The 20,270-nt window shown below is 40.3% G+C and overlaps 1 protein-coding gene across 1 annotated transcript in view; it reads right to left on the reverse strand.

The window, feature by feature from the left end:
• LOC121331152 (delphilin-like) overlaps positions 1-20,270 on the reverse strand; it is a 34,925-nt gene that overhangs the window by 7,158 nt on the left and 7,497 nt on the right. Inside the window, exons 5-17 of the mRNA XM_041278365.1 lie at positions 10,571-10,834; positions 9,535-9,620; positions 9,136-9,205; positions 8,380-8,474; positions 8,079-8,268; positions 6,885-7,039; positions 6,318-6,440; positions 4,072-4,181; positions 3,122-3,257; positions 2,422-2,741; positions 827-1,757; positions 679-782; positions 315-402 (exon numbers count right to left, since the gene is read on the reverse strand). Coding sequence (XP_041134299.1) covers positions 315-402; positions 679-782; positions 827-1,757; positions 2,422-2,741; positions 3,122-3,257; positions 4,072-4,181; positions 6,318-6,440; positions 6,885-7,039; positions 8,079-8,268; positions 8,380-8,474; positions 9,136-9,205; positions 9,535-9,620; positions 10,571-10,834 — 2,672 coding nt within the window. The remainder of the gene's footprint in view (positions 1-314; positions 403-678; positions 783-826; positions 1,758-2,421; positions 2,742-3,121; positions 3,258-4,071; positions 4,182-6,317; positions 6,441-6,884; positions 7,040-8,078; positions 8,269-8,379; positions 8,475-9,135; positions 9,206-9,534; positions 9,621-10,570; positions 10,835-20,270) is intronic.

Genomic DNA, 20,270 nt, shown 5'->3' on the forward strand with positions numbered 1-20,270 from the left:
GAAGCGCGTGCTGTCCTTGAACATAATATAAGTCAGAAAACCTATTTGTCTCAGAACTTAATTCATGGAATCTCGTACTGATCGTCTGATTTAAAAAACTTTTTCTGAAGTAGGCTAGGCAGACACCTCCAGCTACAAAGCTATTTGTCTTACATATGTTTAGCTGCCCCATTAATCAAAGTCAATACTCAGTGGTTTTTGGCTCAGCCAGGCTGCAGTTTCAGTTGTCTGTGCAGCAGGTGGCTCCCTACCTATGCACATAAAGTATGTCATGGAAGCAAATGATATGTCATTGTTTGCAAGATTGGACTTACTTGCAGTCTTTTGTGTTCCAAAGTGCAACTCCAGGTCCAGATATTTTACCATGTCACTTAGTTTGTCATAGTCAGAGTCTTCTCCAAGCTTTGATTAATACAAAAAAAAAGAAAATATAAATACTGATTTTGACCCAGACTCCAATCTTAAAGAACACTTAGTAATGACATCAATGGTCTGAAAAAATCTTACCCTGATGCATGGAACCATGTTACTCAATGATGGTAACATTTAAATCCTATACCAACTGCTATTCATCATATTATCAAGGATGGCTCTCAATTGAACATCCAGTGAAAAGAATATCAAAGTTTGTCTGAAAACTAAACGAAAGATTTGAGTTACAAGTGGCGGAATACCAACCTGACCCCAGATGGTCCCTTCTGACTTCTCCACCTGCTCCCACCGCAGACGCTTGACACTCATGTGGCTGGACTCGCTGCGACGGTGAAAAGGGGCTCGAGGGAGGGGTCCCACCCCAGGGTCCCCCCTCCTCCCCCGCCCCCTCCGCCCCCGTGGAGATTGGATTGGTTAGAGAGATGGGATTGACTGGGGTGACTGGTCTGGATGGGGCGGTGGGTTGGATTGGAGTGGTTGGCATGAGTGGTCTGACTGGAATAGTGGGTGGGATTGATCTGACTGGAGTGGTGGGTCAAATTTGAGTGACTGAGAGGATTGAGATTATTGGGATGATTGGTGTGGTGAGCTGGATTGGGGTGACCAGAGTGAAGAGTTTGATTGGTTAGTAGGTGAGCTGGATTGGGATGACCAAGGAGAAGGTTCTGATTGGTGTGGTGAACTGGATTGGGGAGACTTGTATGAAGGTTCTGATTGGTGTGGTGAACTGGATTGGGGAGACTAGTATGAAGGTTCTGATTGGTGTGGTGAACTGGATTGGGGAGACTAGTGTGAAGGTTCTGATTGGTGTGGTGAACTGGATTGGGGAGACTAGGGTGAAGGTTCTGATTGGTGTGGTGAACTGGATTGGGGAGACTAGGGTGAATGTTCTGATTGGTGTGGTGAACTGGATTGGGGAGACTAGGGTGAAGGTTCTGATTGGTTAGATGAGCCTGATTGGGGTGACCAGGGTGAAGGTTCTGATTGGTTAGATGAGCTTGATTGGGGTGACCAGGGTGAAGAGGATGAATGGCGTGGTGTGTCTGGGGCAGGCTGGGTTTGCTTGGCGGTGGTGGTGGTGGTGGTGGCGGTGGTGGTGGTGGGGGTAGAGGAAGACTCCTGTTCATATCCCGATTCAGTGTCTCAGGCTTGGAGTCATGAAAGTGGATGGGTGGCAGGGGTGGGGGGCTCTGGGGTGGAGGGGGGATGTGGTCTGAGGAGGAGGAATAGTTCAGGGAGCCCTCCTCGCTGCTGCTCACATACTCGCTTGCACTGTCCAGGTCATGGGTGAGGAAGCCAGGCTCATGCTCATCCTGGAAACCCAGCTAGACCGGGACAGAAAAAGAGATTTGTGAATTAAACATGCACCAACAGGACTGCGCTATTTAAGACTGCAATAAATATACAACTAGGAGCTCAACAACAGGAAAAGACATTGAGACCCTCACACTGGGATCCCTAGAGGTTTCTACTATTGTTTAGTTTTCCCTCTCTTCCATTAGCTGACAGCACCTCCTAGAACCTAACAGTACATCTTATATTCTTGGCTTCAGTGCACACACACAGATACAAACTGTACATACCAATTGTACACTAGCTGGAAGAAATCAGTTCTTTTTAACAGACATTACAGACCATCACTGCCAATCATAACGCTCCATTGCCGTTGGACATGTCATGACACACTACAGCTTTTGATTTCTGTAGTATATCAAATGGTACAAGTTTAGAGTCTGATTGGCTGGCCTCATCGTTCCTTACAATTTGAAATGTTTACACTTAAAAAACGAATTCTTGCTTAAATATAATTTCGTTTGGATGGGCTTTGTACTTTAGAACTATTAAAGCAATATATCTTAGCTGATAAAGCATATGGATGTATTTGTGTCAATGTGTTGCCAGCTGTATTGTCAACAGAAGATTTCAGCAGTAACTTTCACTGTGCTGAGCTCTGGTCTTTGGTTTTAACACACAAGACTGTAAACTGACCTCCTCGTAGTCGTCCTTGGGCAACAGGAAGTCATCAACAATGGTGACCCGGTGTCCGAGCTGCTCGCTCAGGGCGTCCAGGAACTTGTCTGTGTCACGACTGCGGGGGGGCCTTGAAAAGGTGAAGTGCTTCTTTCGGCGGGACAGGGGACTGGTGGTGGTGTACTCCAGGGGCTGGGGGGAGGGCAGTGGGCTGTCCAGGCTGGCGTAGGGGTTTGACTCAGCACTGCTTGGGGAGGGGAGGTTGTGAGGGTAGCAACGACACTGTGGGGAGGCTGTTTGCTCCTGCCAGGACGGAGACAGGCCTGACTTCCGATTCCCTGCAACACACAGATATTCCCATGTATTTAGTCACTTGACTAAATCACTAAATAGAGTTTACAAGGAATGTTCTACTTGGCACTGCATCACATGGAAACCTGTCAGGTGGCTGTTTTTTGTCCTTGACCTTCTTTAAGGCAGAGAGCTAAACTTGTCTCAGAAGAAGCAGGACAAATCTGTCTCTCTCCCCCATGGAGCAGGTAAAAAATACCCGAATAGTGTCAATATTCCTGCAGTGTGCCTCGGTATATATAACATATATACAGCTCCCTTTCAAACACATGTTCTATATTTGTGCTGTTAGGTGCTACATATTTTATACGAGCCAGAGGAATGAGCAGTGTCTTTTTATAGTTCTGAAGTTCCACACCTGATTTACCTAATGAAATGGGGGAAAGCTGCAGTCCACTACCTGAGTTTGCCAGCTGGTCTGGCAACGGAGAGGCCTGGTTCTGAGCGGACTTCATCTTCTTCCCTGTGTAGGTGCTTTCCAGCTCCGTATACACTGCAGCCATCTACAAACAAAAGAACAAGGCATGTGATTACAAGGCACCAGAAAGGCATCAAGCTGCACCCTGGATGGAGGAGGCACACACACACAAAAGCAGCACTGTCCTGCACAGCAGCACTTCACAGTGCCAGGGAGGTGCCAGTAGATTACCAAGAAGCTTGTTTACCCAGGCCGGGGCACAGTCACTGAGGGAATGCAGCTCACTCCTCACTCTGGCAGCACCGCTGAACGAGCTGCAAATACACACGTTGTATGCCTGGATGAGCTTTCCATGTTATTTACTAAAATATTCCATTAGGCTGTGCGCTGTCAATGTTTAGATTAGGTTCCATATTGTTTAAGGTCTCCCTGTGAAACTGGCAAATACAATACTCCCCAAACAAATACAAAACCATCATCCTTAAAATCCAGTCTTAATCCAAGTATTTAAACTGAATGTTTCTATGCTAAACCGAACAAACAAACTAGTGCCATGTGGAGCAGATGCACAGTAGGTTATCAATACAGCCACACCAAATTCATAAAGGCAAACACTCAACATATTGAGCCTACAATGCTAAGGTTTCTGTAAAAAGAGACAGGAGGTCATTCACTAATTACACACACAGTAACAGATAAGATTAAAAAAATGAAACAACTTCTCTCTACTCTGTCTGAAGTCAACAAAGGTTGGCAATTCCTTTTCTCAGGATCCCTTGTTTACAGATAAATATGTCAAACTGACATGAAATTTTTAAATACTGAGTAGAAATTCAGGAGACGACAAAAGTTTATTAGTGGTGTTGTTACACTATCTATTGTAAGTGAACTGTACCCACGTTTTTGAGGTTGGGTGTCTGTGGAAGTGACGTCCCATCTCCAGACTGCCTCTCTCCAGGGGCCAGTCTCATCCCCACTTCCACGGGGTCAGTGTGGCCCCCTGAAAAAACTAAGAAAAAGCTTGCCACTATCTGTATGTTAACAAAAGACTTGCAAAAGAGAAATTAGTTTAAAAAGAATAAAAAAAAAACAGAAACATCCTATACAATGTATTCACCGTAAACACATTTAAAAATATCATCCAAACAACTGGCAACAAGGCCACTCTTAAATGAGCCATTCCAGATTCCGCAGACTACGGAGATAAACTGACCCATGGGTCAGATACGGGGTTCTTTACCTAATGGAAAGGTTAGAGTTCTGACCCCAGAGACACTTTTCATCACTGCCTGGTAACCCAAGTTGTCTGAACATTAAAACAAGACAAAGCGAGTCCCATGTTGAGGCCTTGCTGGCTGATCAGCTTTCAGTCGAGTCTCTGCTTCTCAGCTACAGTCTGATCTCATTATGATCTCATTAAGGGCTGCTGTCAGCACTGTGCAAATCCGCTGCCTGTTAGGGAGTGTTTTTATTATGCGACAGCTGCCACTCATCGCGTCTGCAAGGCTCTGTTTACACACAGTATTCTTCAGCGGCAGCGAAGGCCTTGTTAGTATTATTATCAGGGTTAGTTAACAGGACAAACTGGGTCTCAAACTGGGTTTTCAAACATGGTTACAAACCTAGTTTAATGTGTTAAGAAATTATTATTGAAAACCATATAAAAATCGACAGAGCCTAAACCAGTAAGATATCTTTCGTGAACTTATATTATGAGACCCAGCAATGCAACAGATGCACTGACAGCAAAGAACAATGTCTTTAATGAAGATACCAATCCCAACTAAATTAAACAATAATAACCAAGCAGCTCTACCAAACTGGAATAAAAAAGAACTTCTTGCTTCAATGCATGATGAAGTAACCTAGTCCGTAATGTTAGCTTGCCCTTGCTTTTATTCTATTATGTGCAAATATAAACAAGCAGTTGAATAGAATCGAAGGGTGCCCTTTGTTTTAGCAGAACAATCAAGAATAGTGAACCATTTCTGTCAAATACAGAATCAGCACAAGGACTTGATTTTTATCCTTTCATCAGGTAATAAAACACTAAAATAATAATTTAGTCTTCCTGGAGAAAAATATTAAATTATTATTTGATCTTTTCTAAAAATGATTGAAAATGGTTTATTAACTGTAATTTATTCACTTCCATAATATAAAATAAAAATAAATAAAAATAAAAGCTTGTCTGCAAAAAAAAAGACCAATTACAATTTGATTAAATATGTCCTTTCCTGATTCTTCAATGCACAAAAGGCATTACTGAAGTAATGTTACACATAAGCTAAAACCTAGGTGGTCATTATCATAGCTGGTGTTGAAAGGTGCTTGGCTTTCAAACACTACAGCTTATTCAAATACATGCTTTAAGTGTGGAGGAAAGTATATGGATTTCTGCCAGAAAAGTCTTTGCACATCAAAATGAACAAGTGAAATACATCCTCAGAAAAACTGTAGGTACTGAAATACAAAATAATCCACTCTAATAACTCTGGCCCATATAATTTCCGAAGATATTCGGAAAATTGTAATTGAATTTAACTTGAAAGAGTATTGACAAGGAAATAAATGTATTGTACTCGTCTGACTGAAGCACCCCGTTACTGTATCCTGGCACTATTGCACTACTACTATGTCATAGTAGATTCAATTATTGTAATACTAACTTGTTGCATATTGTATTTTAGTAGTCAAATTTGCAGTTACTGTATTTAAATATGTATTTTGCATTGTAACCCTGGATTGCCCTATAACACCTGTAAGTCACCTTGGATAAAGGCATCTACCAAACAAACAAATAATAATAATAATAATAATAATAATAATAATAATAATAATAATAATAATGTAATAGGAGTCAGTACAAGATGGGCTCTGTGGAGTAAAGGATACAGTGCATATAAAGCAATACTTCAGCAGCTCTGCAGTTAGGGTGTTGGCACCACAGCTGCTTATTACCTTTACCCCAGCTTAGGAAAGGGTTAATACATTTTGTATGTGTAGGAATGAAGGGTACAAATGGCATCACAGAATAATTTAGAAGCTATAAAACAGACAGTGTCAGTATTTAGATAAGGGTACCTTAAGCATGAGCCTAAATTTTCCACGTTAACCCAAATCTGAACCCTGAGCCCTCACGCACCTCCTGTCCCCTCCTCTGAGGCACGTGCTCGGACGCTACCCTTCTCTCTGCGGCTGGATGACACGCGGACTGAACTGCTGCGCATCTGCGTTTCGGGGGCCTGTTCTCCAGTCTCCCCAGTCGCTGTGAAAAATAAATAAATAAAATAACAAGAATGCATTAAAAAAAAACACCTCAAAACATGCATCGTTCGCTTATTTAAGTTTACAAAATTTGGTAAATAAAACATTCCACTTTCTGTAATTACTCACGTTTCATGGTTTGTTTTGCACTTAATTTACTTTTAACTTTATATTTCATATCTTTAAAACTTTGATGCTTAACTTATCCTCTTCACGCCATTCTCTAAAAGTACTCGTGTTTACACATACAAATGTGTATAATGAACCATAACCCATTAACTAATCAAGAACAGACTCATTTGAATCATCACAGATGTGAGTTAGTCAGATCTAACATGCTACCCTCATAAACATGGCACAGGTTGTTTTTTTTTTTGTTTTTTTTGCATGTTTCATTCTTCCCCAACCTTTTCAAGAATCTCTGTCCCCCGTCCCCCATCCATACCTATGGCAGACTTGTACCCCAGGAAGCGGACGATCTTCTGCTGGCAGTGCGCCTGCTCTTCGTAGGTCAGTAGCTGGTAGATGAACTGCCAGATCACCTGTTTGGCTGGAGTGTCCAGCACTGGGAACACGTCCACAATCAGTGTGTCCACATTCCTGCAAGAATTCAAGAGCAGCACTGATAAGGGCGCTACAAGGGTACAGCTACTTCATTTTTGGTAGAAAGGGTATTGAGTGTATACAGTATGTGACAGCAGAGTGACTTTAAAGTTTACAATGATCTTCACTGCTACACCAGAGGTCTTGACCACGGCAAGCCTTCTATTTAAGCAAACACCAAAAAACATCCCAAAACTTCTACCCAATTCATGCATTTGAATGGTCAAGGTTTAGAATAATGGATGCGGTATCTTTCAATAAGATTTTTGTTTTTATGTAACATCTTTCACTGGGTGGCTAGGCTTCAGCAAGAAGGATCAGAGCTTGCTAATGAGATCAGGTTCAGCCAGTCCGAATATATACAATGATCTTGCCCGATGGCTAGCTGTCTGACACCTGTGGGTGCAGCAATGCTGAGAATGTGTGAGGGCATAAGCCTGGACATGAAGCTTCACCGATTGTGTGTCAACACTTATTTCCATGAGTAAGCAGCATGCGTGGGCACAGTCCAAGATCAGCCCCAGCCAAATAAGTCTGATCTGATGCTGTGAAAGGTCCTTGATTTACTGTGTTAATGTGCTTGTGCTCGTGGTGAAAGAAGGGATGATTCTGGAGGCAGGTGTGTTCATGGAAAATGAGTACTCGCTACTAGTTCTAATACAAATTCTTGATCTCCATTTTCCATTCCAATATTGCTTTTTTGCTTTACCAACTCAACAAGGATATGCTTCCAACCATTGTATCAATCCACTGGGTTTGGGTTGCCTGAGGATTTGGAACAGGAAACAACCTGTGCTGAAGGACAGCTCTTCAATAGACGGCAGTACTTACCCAAAGATCTCTTTATAAAAAAAACCCCAAAAACTCCTACTGCAGTTCAACAAGGTAAAAGCACAGCAGCAGGTGCGAAAGCCAGGTAAAACACAGACTAGCAAGGCAAGTACAGCAGGGTAAATGATATTAACAACTATGACAAACCATGCAACTCAACTGAGCATAGCAGGGTAAAATGGGAATGTTGTGGAAGAGACTTTACCTGTGCTGAAAGAAGCCCTCCAGAGCCTTGCAGATGGTGTAGCTCTCCTGGTGGGTGAGCAGGTGTTCCAGCTGCTGACTGAAGGTTCGACCCTGTACCTTGATGCTGGAGGGCAGGATCTCCGCCACCCACTGCAGGGATCGGAGAGCAAGGGAGTGGGAGTCGGCAGGGGACTCTTCAGGCTCAGCGTCTGTGTGAGCGGGGCAGGAGTGTGGGAAAGAGCAGAGGCGCTTATTATATTTCAGTAAACCAGTCCAGGAGGAAACAGCTTTGCATTTGAGAAGAGGAAATATTATCTCACCCATGACAAAGTTGGCAGGTCCATCCTCCACCACTAGGGTTGGCATGGCACCACTTCCCTGCAGCATGGACACCACCTTCTCATGGGAACAGTTTCTGGGACAGACATGTGTGTCAAAAACAGCAATCAGATACGCAGACGGATTTTTGCAAATCCCAGCGCTATGTTTTCCAATGCTGGAGGTCTGCACCATCGCTGGTGCCAGGGCAGGGTAGTTTAGAGGCTTGCAAGAAATAAATACCTGCACTTCTACTCAGCTGATAATAAAAAAAAAGAAACATTGCTTTCCAAATTGTGTCATGACTGTGGGGTATGCAGCACTATATTTTCTGATAACACATTGAAAGGCTGTCTGTCCACTTGACAAAATAGCTTTTCAGAAGCGCTTGGCATGCTGACACTTAGAAATGTCTTCAAGCCCGATGAGACTTATGGAACCAACGGGAGTATTCTACAAGCATTTGTCTGCTGGTTATTCAAATAAAACAAGACTTCAACTGCATTTACTGGACTAGCTGTTCATTGTCTAATGAATACAGTCTCAGGTAACAAGCTAGTTGATTTTATCCTAAAATGTATGTAGGTTCCATACAGGATTTTAATAAGAATTCATATTTCAACTAGGTCAGGGAAAGCCGAGTAACTATTTACAATAAAAATATGCACTTTGTTTCTATACAAACAATCGATAGAGTGCTTTATTCTGCTATAATTGTGTTAAACACGTATTCAGGAGAGTAAGTGATTGGCCCTTACCTCATGTCCAGTCCATTAAGAAACAATATGCGGTCTCTAGGTTTGAGACCAGCTTTCTCAGCTGGGCTACCTAGGGGTAACAGAAATAAAAAAAATGAACAGTGAAGAGAGGCTGAGCTATTCACTCGCTCAGTCTGAAGGGTGCTAGAACATACATATGCCACCAAGTCAAATGCTGATAGGGCCATGAACTACACAATTGAAATAAAGTAATTCAAACTAATTTAAATTAATTATAATAAATTATGATAACATCAGGGCGAATAAAAAGACAGTTTACTGCATTTTTATTTTATTAAGTGTGGAAGGTAGAATCAATCCTATCATGGCTCTGAGATTCACTGTTCAACAGTGTGTGTTTTCCCAAAGAAAGCAATAAGATATATACAGGTGTCGTACCTGGAATGACTGAATCAATCCACACTGGAGCATGTCCCCGTAATGTAAATCCAAAACTCTTGTTGCCTTTGTATACACGCACCGTCCTGCAACAGAATGAGACATGCTGTTAAAAATGCATCTATTAACATCACATTCATTTGAGATGTTTTCACCTAGTAAATAACTTGTCCGGCAGTAAAAATAATAACAGATAACGGAACAGAATATGCATTGCTACCACTAGAGGATATCATTTATTTCTTCTCTTTTCCATGTTAGGGAATTTGTAAACCTCAACATTGTTATTTTAGTCTTACATCAACTTATAGCCTCTGACTTGGTTTGTCTAGCAATGTCCAAGGGCTATGATATTTACATTAGGTAGATTATTTTGGAAAAGTAAGACTAGAATTGTATTTGTTGGGGACATTTTATCAAAAACTGTTCAGCAAAGAAACAGGTTTTTAAAAAAAATTGTGTACACTGAATCAGAACAAACACTATTCCATCTGCCATCAAAATAACCTTTTATTTCCCCTAGAAAAATGTGTTACGCAAAGCTTATTCGATAATTTTATGGAGATATGTGGATTTGTCAGAAATAATACACACTGGACATGAATGGCATGTTGGGAATTTTTTTAGAACACATAAGTCCTTGAGGTTAACAACCTTGGAGTCCATTATAACTGTTACCCCGTGGAGAACTTAAAGCAATCAATGGACTTCCAATGAAAGAAAACACTCATACATGCTATTACAGGGAAAAATGGATGCAAGTCAAACCAAAGTTATGAGCAGAAAATAATATAAAATCTCATTTGAGGTTTAAATAAGAAAAAAAAGTATGTCTCTCAGATAATCTAGGATCCTGGCACTGTTTCTTTGAAAGAATAATCATTCACTAAAACCACAGTTACATCATTTCACCATCTGGTGGCACTGTGTGCTATGAAAAAATCCTATAAGAAAAGGTAGACAAATAAATACATTTAGGTGGTTTGTGCATTCCTATTCCTAATTCGATTACATAAAAAGGATTCCTGGCATTTACCTCCGGTTACCCGAGGCCCCTGAGCTGCCTGTGATGAGGGAGGCGGTCTTTCTCAAGCCCTTGCCAGCATTTTCTTCTCCGGAGCGCGGCACGGAGTGGGCCCGGGTGGACACCAGTAGTCGCTCATGGTGGTCTTCGCTGCGGCTGCGCCGCAGGCGGCTATGACTGTGCTCGTTGAAGCTCTTCCCATGGCAGATCCGGTGGATCAGGCCTTGAGACACCACCTCATCGAACCGCGGCCGGTGCTTCTTGGGGATGAAGATCCTGGCAAACATCACACAACAAGGGGCATCAGAGAGGGGCAGCTGGCAGATCGAGAATCACTCCGACTGCAGCCTCCCCAGCTTCTCAGAGGAGGGGGCAAATACACACACTTCTAGGACACCACTGAATAGCCAAGTTGCTCTATGGGTCTTTTCCAGGTTTCCACACGTTTCCAATAGAACCATCTAGGGAACAGATTCAATCTTTTAAGAAAGCTTAGATTAAACCATGCACCGAACTGGAGGATGAAATTTCTTTAAAATCCTCCCAGGATATTGCAGCAGATACAACTGGAATAGTACTCTATATATATAATATATATATATATATGATATATATTATAGATATATATATATATATTGTGTTACGATCGGTCGTCTGTCAACATTAAAAACAAGAAATTACTTCTGTGATATCTGACGTCAGAGATGTCTCTAACTACTGACCTTGAGGACAAACCAACTTGTTAGCATGTTTTGATGCAGTAGCATAAAAGTGACGTCATCGTATTTTCTGAATTCCAAGGTAATTTTTTGTTTTCATATTAATAGTATCAGTATATATATATATAATATATATATATATATATATCTATATATATATATATATATCTTCTTATATCTCCAAGAGAAGAAGCTGCTGCGAGAATCAAGAAATTACTTCAAGCAAGCCCATTAGCAGCTGATGCCTTTCACAATGTATCCTGCCCTGCAGCAGGCTGGTAGCTGTGTGCCAGTCCGCATTGCTCCTATGATGATTATCCCAGTCGAGGCACCAAATGCCCGTGCACAGAAACTGCACAGGTGCCTGGCACTCCGTGAGGGAGGGAGCTTGATAATGTGCAACCTCCAGATTCACTGCCTTTGGTTAAATCTTCTGCAAATTAGCTCTCTTCAGCAGTTATCAATTGTATGTTAGGGAAGAACTGTAGGCAGCAGTACTGCTCGTTCTGTTACAGCTGAGTAATAGACTTTAATATACAAGAAAAAAAAGCCAGAGAGATATGAGTAATTGGGAATGCATCTATGATGTGAGTTTCCCACAACAAGCTGTGATCCTACACATGGAAATAATGTACAGTATGTTCTGCTGCTTGGCAGGGAGGGGGTTAAATCTCACCCTTGCCAATGTCACTGGTAAAATGTGGGCATTCCCGAATTAGGTTTTTTTATTGTAGTTACTGTAAAGGACATCAAAGCACGCTACTAGTTTAAACCTGCCTCTTGTTTATGCTCTTGTCTCTTGGGCTTCAAATACTGAGGCTTTCTCTACCCATTGGAGAATCCCTACAGGTCAGTGAGATGCGGGAAACAAGATTAGAGAGTGATTATTTATTTTTGAATCGTTAATACTTTGGGGATCTTGCATTTACGCCGTGTTTACACATGAAAAGAAAATCAGACACACTAGTATGTATTGTAGGATCGATAATCAATGAATGAACGTTGCTGATTCCAAACATACCAGACCGTATGAAGCTATTGGAATTCCGCAATTAAAATGGGATGTGTGGGCCACTACAGATTTAAACAAATGAAGGAGTGTTGCATGCAGTCCACCCACATGCCCTGTGCTCACTGTAAAGAAGAGTGCTTATTTTTAATGGTATACATTTTACTTGAAAGAAAGTTGGTAGTCATGACAACTCTTTCAATAATGACTGCAGTGAAACAGGAATTGTCAATTTCTTGTACACAAAAGCAATACGTTTAGCAAGATCTTTAATGCTGTCGTAGAAGACAGGGCTTGTTTTAACATCTCCTCCCCTTTTTAAAGCTTCCCACAAATGCTCTGCTGCAGTACTGGTCAGGAGAGTCCAGAACGCTGCTCAGCAAAACCTGCTGCAGTACATCATTGATCAGATATTCATAACCATTATTTAGCCTAACATGTGATTTAGCTTAGAGGCCACTACTGCAATCAAGCAACTCAAACTCCAAACCTTGTAGAGAATATTTCTGCACTGTCATTGCAGGTCATTTTTCTCATATATTACATATAATATCTATATGTATATATATATATATATATATATATATATATATATATATATATATATATATATATATATATATATATAAAACAACTTTTGTATAATGTCAATGGTTTTTAAGTAAGACCTGACATTACAAGAGAGAGTTAGAAGAGACACCTTCACTGTTACAGAGCAGTAAATGGTTAATAAAAGGCTCGCTGGGTCTTGTTTTCAAAGGGCAGATTTATGCAGCATTAGAAAGTATTTATTTTTCATGCCCCTGTGGATTCCTCTGTTTGATTAAGTTATTAAACTGCCCCTGTATTTTTAAATGAGAAGTCTAAACCAAGAAAACATATTGTGAACTGACAAGCCAGATTAGAGTAAAAGGTCATATCACTACATTTCAGAACGGAACTTAAAACAGCCTATATTATACAGTACAGTAAAGAGAAATGGCGGCTTATTTGTTGTCGTGTAGTGGGTTAACAGACATAGTAGATTTTAAAATACATTCTCAACCTCTTATTTAGCTTCAGTATTTATTCCACAGACAGCTTACCACTCTTTTGCTTCACTTTTAATCTCTAATAAGTTCTCTTAACTTTGAAACTGTAAATCGACTACTTAACCCAATATACCACGAATGTAACACAACAGATAAACTACCATGTCTCTGCACCACCCCTCCTCCCCAGTTCTTTTTGCATTGTGTCGTAAATACTTCTGTCTCTTTGTCTTTGTTAACAGATGTAACTGTCAAGTGTCTTTATCGTGATGTGGGGGGAAAAAAGTCTTACACTTTTATTTTTAAATCTGGAAACCCTTACTTTATATAATGATGGTGTTTAAAACTCATTTAGTTTGTGAGGTGACCTAAATTAGAAGCAGGTCACCTGTTTGCTAAAATTAAATCAGGCAGAGAAGAATCAAGGACAAATTACTGGTACGAAAGAAAGAGAAATCAAAAGTACAAAACGAACGACTAAACCAGACAGCATTTCAATTAGCTGCAAGACCTAATTATCACAATTTCATTCAGTGAGCACAGTGCCTGTAGCAAGGACCTCAGGACTGCCTTTACATGGCAGGTACTAGAACACATGGATGACCATTAAAAACTCTCAGAACGAGCAATTATAAAACTCTGAAGCAGGAGAATAGTTACAGTTACTGTTCTGTTTTTTTTTTTTGGTCTGGTATTTGAAATATATCCATGATTTTTTCTACACTAGTAGATTTTCTTAACTGGATTTGTAGTTTGTTGGCCATTTAATGTACGTATGCATTTGCATATTTTTAATGTAGTAGTTTTCTCCCTTCACATATAGTACATGTAAGTCAATTACATTTTTTATGTATCTCGCTTATTAATTGAACACATGAAAGTCAGCTCCTCAGGCAGAGCTTAGAGTTTAGAATACTCTCAGTAATATGGTCAGTAATAGGAGGTTATTAGTTGATAATACATTTGTTTGGTGTGTAATCCATCAGAATGGATTTAACAGGCACTCTTACATTGCTCATCTATCCCCATGATCCACAGCATTTCCTGCTATATACTGTACTAAACATATAGCAGGCTTTAACATGACACTTATCTTACATATATTAGTTGATCCACTTATGACTGTGTTACACTTAGCCTAAATCCATGAGCATGACCTGCTAAAAAGGAGTGGAAAGCCACTATTTTGTCTGCACACCACACTTTTGATCCCAGGTTATCCCCGTATCGCTACACAATTGGTTTACCTCCTAAAATGGTTTAACTACTGGAGACCTGGGCTTCTTCCTTCAGCTTCAAAACAGCAATGGGTCGGCGCCTGTACATTTCAATGACTTCTCAATGAATGGTCTCTACTGCCTTTAAATATATGGTGGAAGGTTTGCTTACCTTCTGTCCCATCGCTAGAAAATAAGTGTATGCTATTGTCAAGCTGTAAGGAACTTACATGCAAAACCCTCAGGTCACCATTTCCAACATAGACGGCATTTGGTATGAAAACGTATGTCACTAATCTCAAAATCCAGCAAACGCTCTGTTCAAAATCCAAAGAGGATTGGACCCACTTCAGAAACAAGCCAAGCCAGCAAATAAAAGGGGAATTGGGTCAAAACTGTGTAGAGTTGACATAAAAAGGCAGGCAAGCATAAAACGATATATTGTTAAAGTCCAGGATTGTATGGTACAGAGCACTGGGGAGTAACCAAGCTATCATCTGCATTCAAGATCGTTGCATCCAACTTGTTTCTGTTTTCTTTTTTTTTCCTGTCTTTCAAAAAATTGTAGAAAAATGCTTAATTTGGCATCTTATTCCTCGTTGCCCTGAAATATAATGAAAAGGCTGGAATATGATTGGCATGTGAAAATGTGGCTGTTGGTCCCACCTGAGATTTGGAAAGACCAAACAAGCAACGTGGATATAGGGGCATCGAAGAGTTAGCATACACATATGTTATCAAAGTCCTGAAGGTTTTGTATAGGTAGGAGGGATCAATTTAAGGGTGAATTTCAGTCTTAGTCTCATCAGCAAACCGCTATACAATACAAGCATCACCAAACCAACCAAAGGGCCAACAAGTTATTAGTTAAATGAGCCCCCCCCCCCCCCCTCGAGATAAGCACTGGCAACTTAGAACCTTCGGCTCCCAGAACAGGTCCATCAAGTCAAATAACCTTCCCCAATTTTGTATTGCAAGGATTTGCAAAAACAAAAAATCTATTGAACTATTAGGCCTTATAAATAATAGACCAACATCCTTTAAATAAATTGTACATCATGAGAAAATATCATAAAACTATAAACAACAATACCAAATTCAATACTCACCATTGTACCAGTAGTATCAGGAGAGCATGACAAATATTAAACAGAACAATATTCTGCAACAGTATGGATTGTACATTCTCCACATTCATGGACACATTCTATAATCTATTTACAAATTTAACCAGCATGTTGCAAATTCTGATGGGCTATAAAAGGGCTCGACAGAGATAAACACAGATTAGTCAGCTAAATCAGATACAGATGGAACAGCCTCAAATCTAATTCACAAAACGAGTCAGAGTTTTTGTAAACTTTGAGAGTAGTTTTGCATATAGGGCCCAAATACAAGTATAATATATATATATAAAGCAAACAAACAAAAAAAAAACATTTAGTAAAAGCATACCGAAAGTGTCGGGAAAAATTCCTGTCCTTTCCCATTTGTTTTTGTATATCAAGGTAAGCCGACCCCTTACGCAGTTAAACAGCCAACACCTCCCACTGCTGCTTGTCAAAATACATCCAACGAACGCAACCAAGAGTTGTTGACAGCTGCCAACTTCGGTGGGTCTTACACAAAACAGCCGTGGACCATGGCAGATAATGACTGGCACAGCAGATTAGCCGGCTGTTCTATATTATTAGGTCGTCTTTTTCTTTCAGTTATTTGTTTAACCCTTTTCTATCAAATCAGTTCATCTCTGTGAAGTTGACCTCCTTTCACGGTTTTCATGCTTTCCTCTCTTCTTCTTTTTACAGAATCCTCACTGTCCAAACCATCTTTCCAAAGCATACAGTCTGAGGTTCCCTGCTTCCCTTTTTTGGGATGTCACCTGCAGTTGAGTCTGTGTAGCGAGTGTTAAGTGCAGCCCCTCGGATAGGAGAGTAGAGGATGCTGTGAAGAAAGGAGAGCAGCGGTCTCCCTGGAATTCTAGAGGCATGTATCTGCAAATGGGAGCTGCTGCCGTGATAATTAGACCGCTCCTGGAAACAGCTGGCACCTTAACTGGCATGGGTGGAGAGAATGAGCTGAACTGAATGAAAGCCACTGAAAAACAGATTGATCCTTACTTACATAATGTCCAGCGTTTTATTTATGTCTTGCACTGAATCATTATGCACCAGAACAGCACATGCTGGTAATGGACAGATATTCAGTGATTATACAGTACAGGTTCTTATATTTGGAAATTAATCCTGTGTACTTTTTTTTTTGTGTGTCCCAAATCTAAATTTACAGCATGTAATGTTTGAAGTTCACTTCGTCGTGTAACCTAATGCACGATATAAGCAATTGTCAAAATCAGGCCACGGCTTCGTCACCAAAGTTACATGTAATTTTTTTTTTTTTTTTTTTTTTTTTGAGCTCTTATACATCATGTAAATCCCTGCCTTGCAGGACAAGATGTATACTATGCACAACTCTGAGAATGCATTTCACACAGTAAGCAACACTTTATTATCAACCAGCATTAAACATTAATGAACTGCCTTTCACAGATCTCATTATCACGCTCGGTTCCTCACGCTCCTGTGCTCTCCTCTGAGATTTGAGTCAGTAAGTTGTACCATTAGGGTTTGTGGATGTGTTGAACTATTGGTTTACAAGGAGAAATAAACAAAGACAGTCTCAACTTCAACATAAATGGACGCAGCCATCTCAATGTTCTAGATCCGTGGTGTCCAAAGTTGGCCCGTCCACTTCGTTCCAGCCCTGCTTTAAATTGTTTAATAGAACCAACTGAATCTCCATCCAAACCCCCCAGGGCTGCGTTTGGCCACCCCAGTTTCAGAGAAGCTACTAGCACTCCTTATATATTCCATTGGAATGAACTATACATTTCTGGCTGTGTAAAAAAGCATATCCAGAACATTTAAATACAAGTTGTAAGCTGTTAAGATGTCATATTACTATATGTTTATCATGTAACAGCACATGAATTTGTTGTTACAGTCCTCTATGTGGTCAGAAAGAAGGCCTTGTAGACTGCCCGGTCAGATTACATTCTCCAAAGATGGTTACCAAAACCAGCTGGCCACTTACATATTTTCCTTACACCAATCGACAGGGTCCAGGCTGTGTTTTATGAAAGAAAGATTCCTTTTAATAAATTTACCTTAAAAGAATATATGACATTTCAATATTTGTACAATACTAAAATGTGTACCTACTGTGGTTGCATGGTTCAATTAGATTAAGATTATTAATATTAGTCCTATAGAATAACAGCGGTCCAAATGGTAGAACCCTTGAGCTCAATGGTGCACATCTTCCTGCATTAGTGATGAAGACACTATAGCTCTTCAAAACATTCTGCCACAATACAATAGATTATTGGATCAGTATTAGGCAGTTTTAAAGCATTTTAAAAGAGAAAAATACTCTTAATTTAAGAACGTTTCTCATTTAGAAAGAGAAAAATGGGCATTAGTGCCGACAAGCTTTCGGTTCTAATTCTGGGTTCAGTCAGCCTCAAGGACCCATACAAGCACTGATGGGCCCCATGGCTAGCTCTCGTTCGGAAATGTTCTTATGTTGAGATTGATCTCACCTCTGGGCCATCTCTGAAACAACTATAAGGGCAAAAAGCTAAACCAAGATCCTCTAACAATTAAATGCATCATTTATTACAGCGCACTATGACTGTGATCTTAATGAGTCCTTACAGATGAAATCACATCCCTCTCTGAGGATAGGCGTGTTGCCAGATAACAGACAGGTAACATTTGATCTCAAACCAACCCAGACAGATTACAGATTCATTATCAGATGCACATTATAGATGTCAGTATGGTTTCCATTCATTATTAGATGTCTTCATCACATCTGCAGAACGTCTATAGTTTTGATCACCAAACTAATACTGCGTAGATCTTGATAATATAATTTACAGTTTTTGTAATCTATAGTCACTATTCAACCTAGCACACGGATAAGGTTGAATTCCAATAAAACTTGTATCTTTATCCTTGCAAGTTCCTTAGCTTTACATTGGTCAGATGAAATTGCAGTTAAAGTTAAAGCCAGGCCTCTATATTTCTTATTTACAAAAAACTGCACGCAACAGCAAAAGCCTATAGGAACAAAAATTATAAAAAATCAATTGCTTATAAAACTTCTATTCATATGTAATTGATACATACTGCAAGACACACTGCAAAATAGGCGATTGCTAAAATTGGCACACATGGTCCTGTAACCCAAATTCAAGAATTTTCTGCAAGTCATACAGTGCTGTAATCAGTGGGACAATTACAACACAAACTACAGCAATTATCCAATGGAATTTGGGACATTCTATATTAGCCTCTCACCAAAGTAAGCCTCTCAACAGTTATCTTACACTCAATGCAGCTCATATTTCACTGCTGTAATTTCTTATCGATCCTAGCCAGAAAAAGCGTTCTCTTTATGTAAAGAAACTATGCAGCAGGGTAAAGGTAAAACACATGCATTCTGTTACCATCAAACTGCTAGAGAAAACGACAGCGAATGAAAACCTGCAGGAGCTTAGCGCTGGATAAATCCAAGGAAAGTCTAGTGATTTATTTTTATTTTTATTTTTTTATGAAGCATGGTTGAATATAGGGCTTGGATTTCAGGAAGCTAGATATTGTTATATATACATGCACCTGTTAACATAAACAGTACTGTTCTATACATGATAAATACAATGTTAAATAAATGCATCAAGGCCTTCACAGATTTATATGAGCTTTATGATCAGTTTAAGCAATGCCTTTGCAAATGTATTTAAATGTTAAAACCTCTACGTGCTACTTGTGATCATAATTGTTGTTACTCAGAGCTCCCTCGCCCCCCTTATGGTTCCATTCTCTGTCCTGCACCGACACAGATTATTAAAGTTGTTTTCTGAAGTCAGCTATCGACCTGTTTCTGAGCTGGGCTCCTGGGAAGGGATACGGTTGACAAGCCTTTAATATGAACACCAGAAAACGAGGTTAGGCTGCAGTGTCCTAAAATAGAAATAGTGAAGAAGACAGGCCCAGTGCAGACCAGGAGGCCGAGATAATCAGTGGGAGGCTTGGGCATACCATCTGAGCTGGGGATCGATCCCTCTTATTAAAAGAGGAAAAGAGGTTTTTTACTGGGGGGGGGGGGGGATTTTGAAGGGCTGCATTTGAGTCTCTGCTGTTCTTATACAGCACAGTGTAAGAGAAATGAATGCAAGTAAAACAGATAGAAAGGGCATGTGATGGTGATATAAAATAAAATGGAGCAGGTGGGGTTGAATTCAATGTCTGTACTGGCATTAAAATGCTGTTACCAACCAAAATATGCAAACCATGGCAACTTTAAAAAACTTGTATTGTACCGTATCTATTTTTTTTTAAATAAATGACCCCCCTCTCCAAAAAATCTTGAATTGTTACTATCGAGATGATCACTTGAACGAGATACTCGTCATTCAAAACCCAGCAGAGTTACCAGTGTCAGGATCGGTCTCACAGCCTAACCATTATAAAGCAGTTATATTGTAGTGGAAGATGTATCATACCACCCAGGCACTACCCAGATCAGGTCACCTCCCCAAACTGAGCAGCCGGGCAAGCAGGAAACTGGTTTTTGGGATGTCACTCTGAAGCCAACAATGACCTTCAGAGATCTGCAAAGTTCTGTGTCTGAGATGGGAGTCAGTGTTCACACATCAACAATAAGCCAGTC

The sequence above is a fragment of the Polyodon spathula genome, chromosome 18 (assembly GCF_017654505.1).
Source record: "Polyodon spathula isolate WHYD16114869_AA chromosome 18, ASM1765450v1, whole genome shotgun sequence".
NCBI lineage: Eukaryota > Metazoa > Chordata > Actinopteri > Acipenseriformes > Polyodontidae > Polyodon > Polyodon spathula.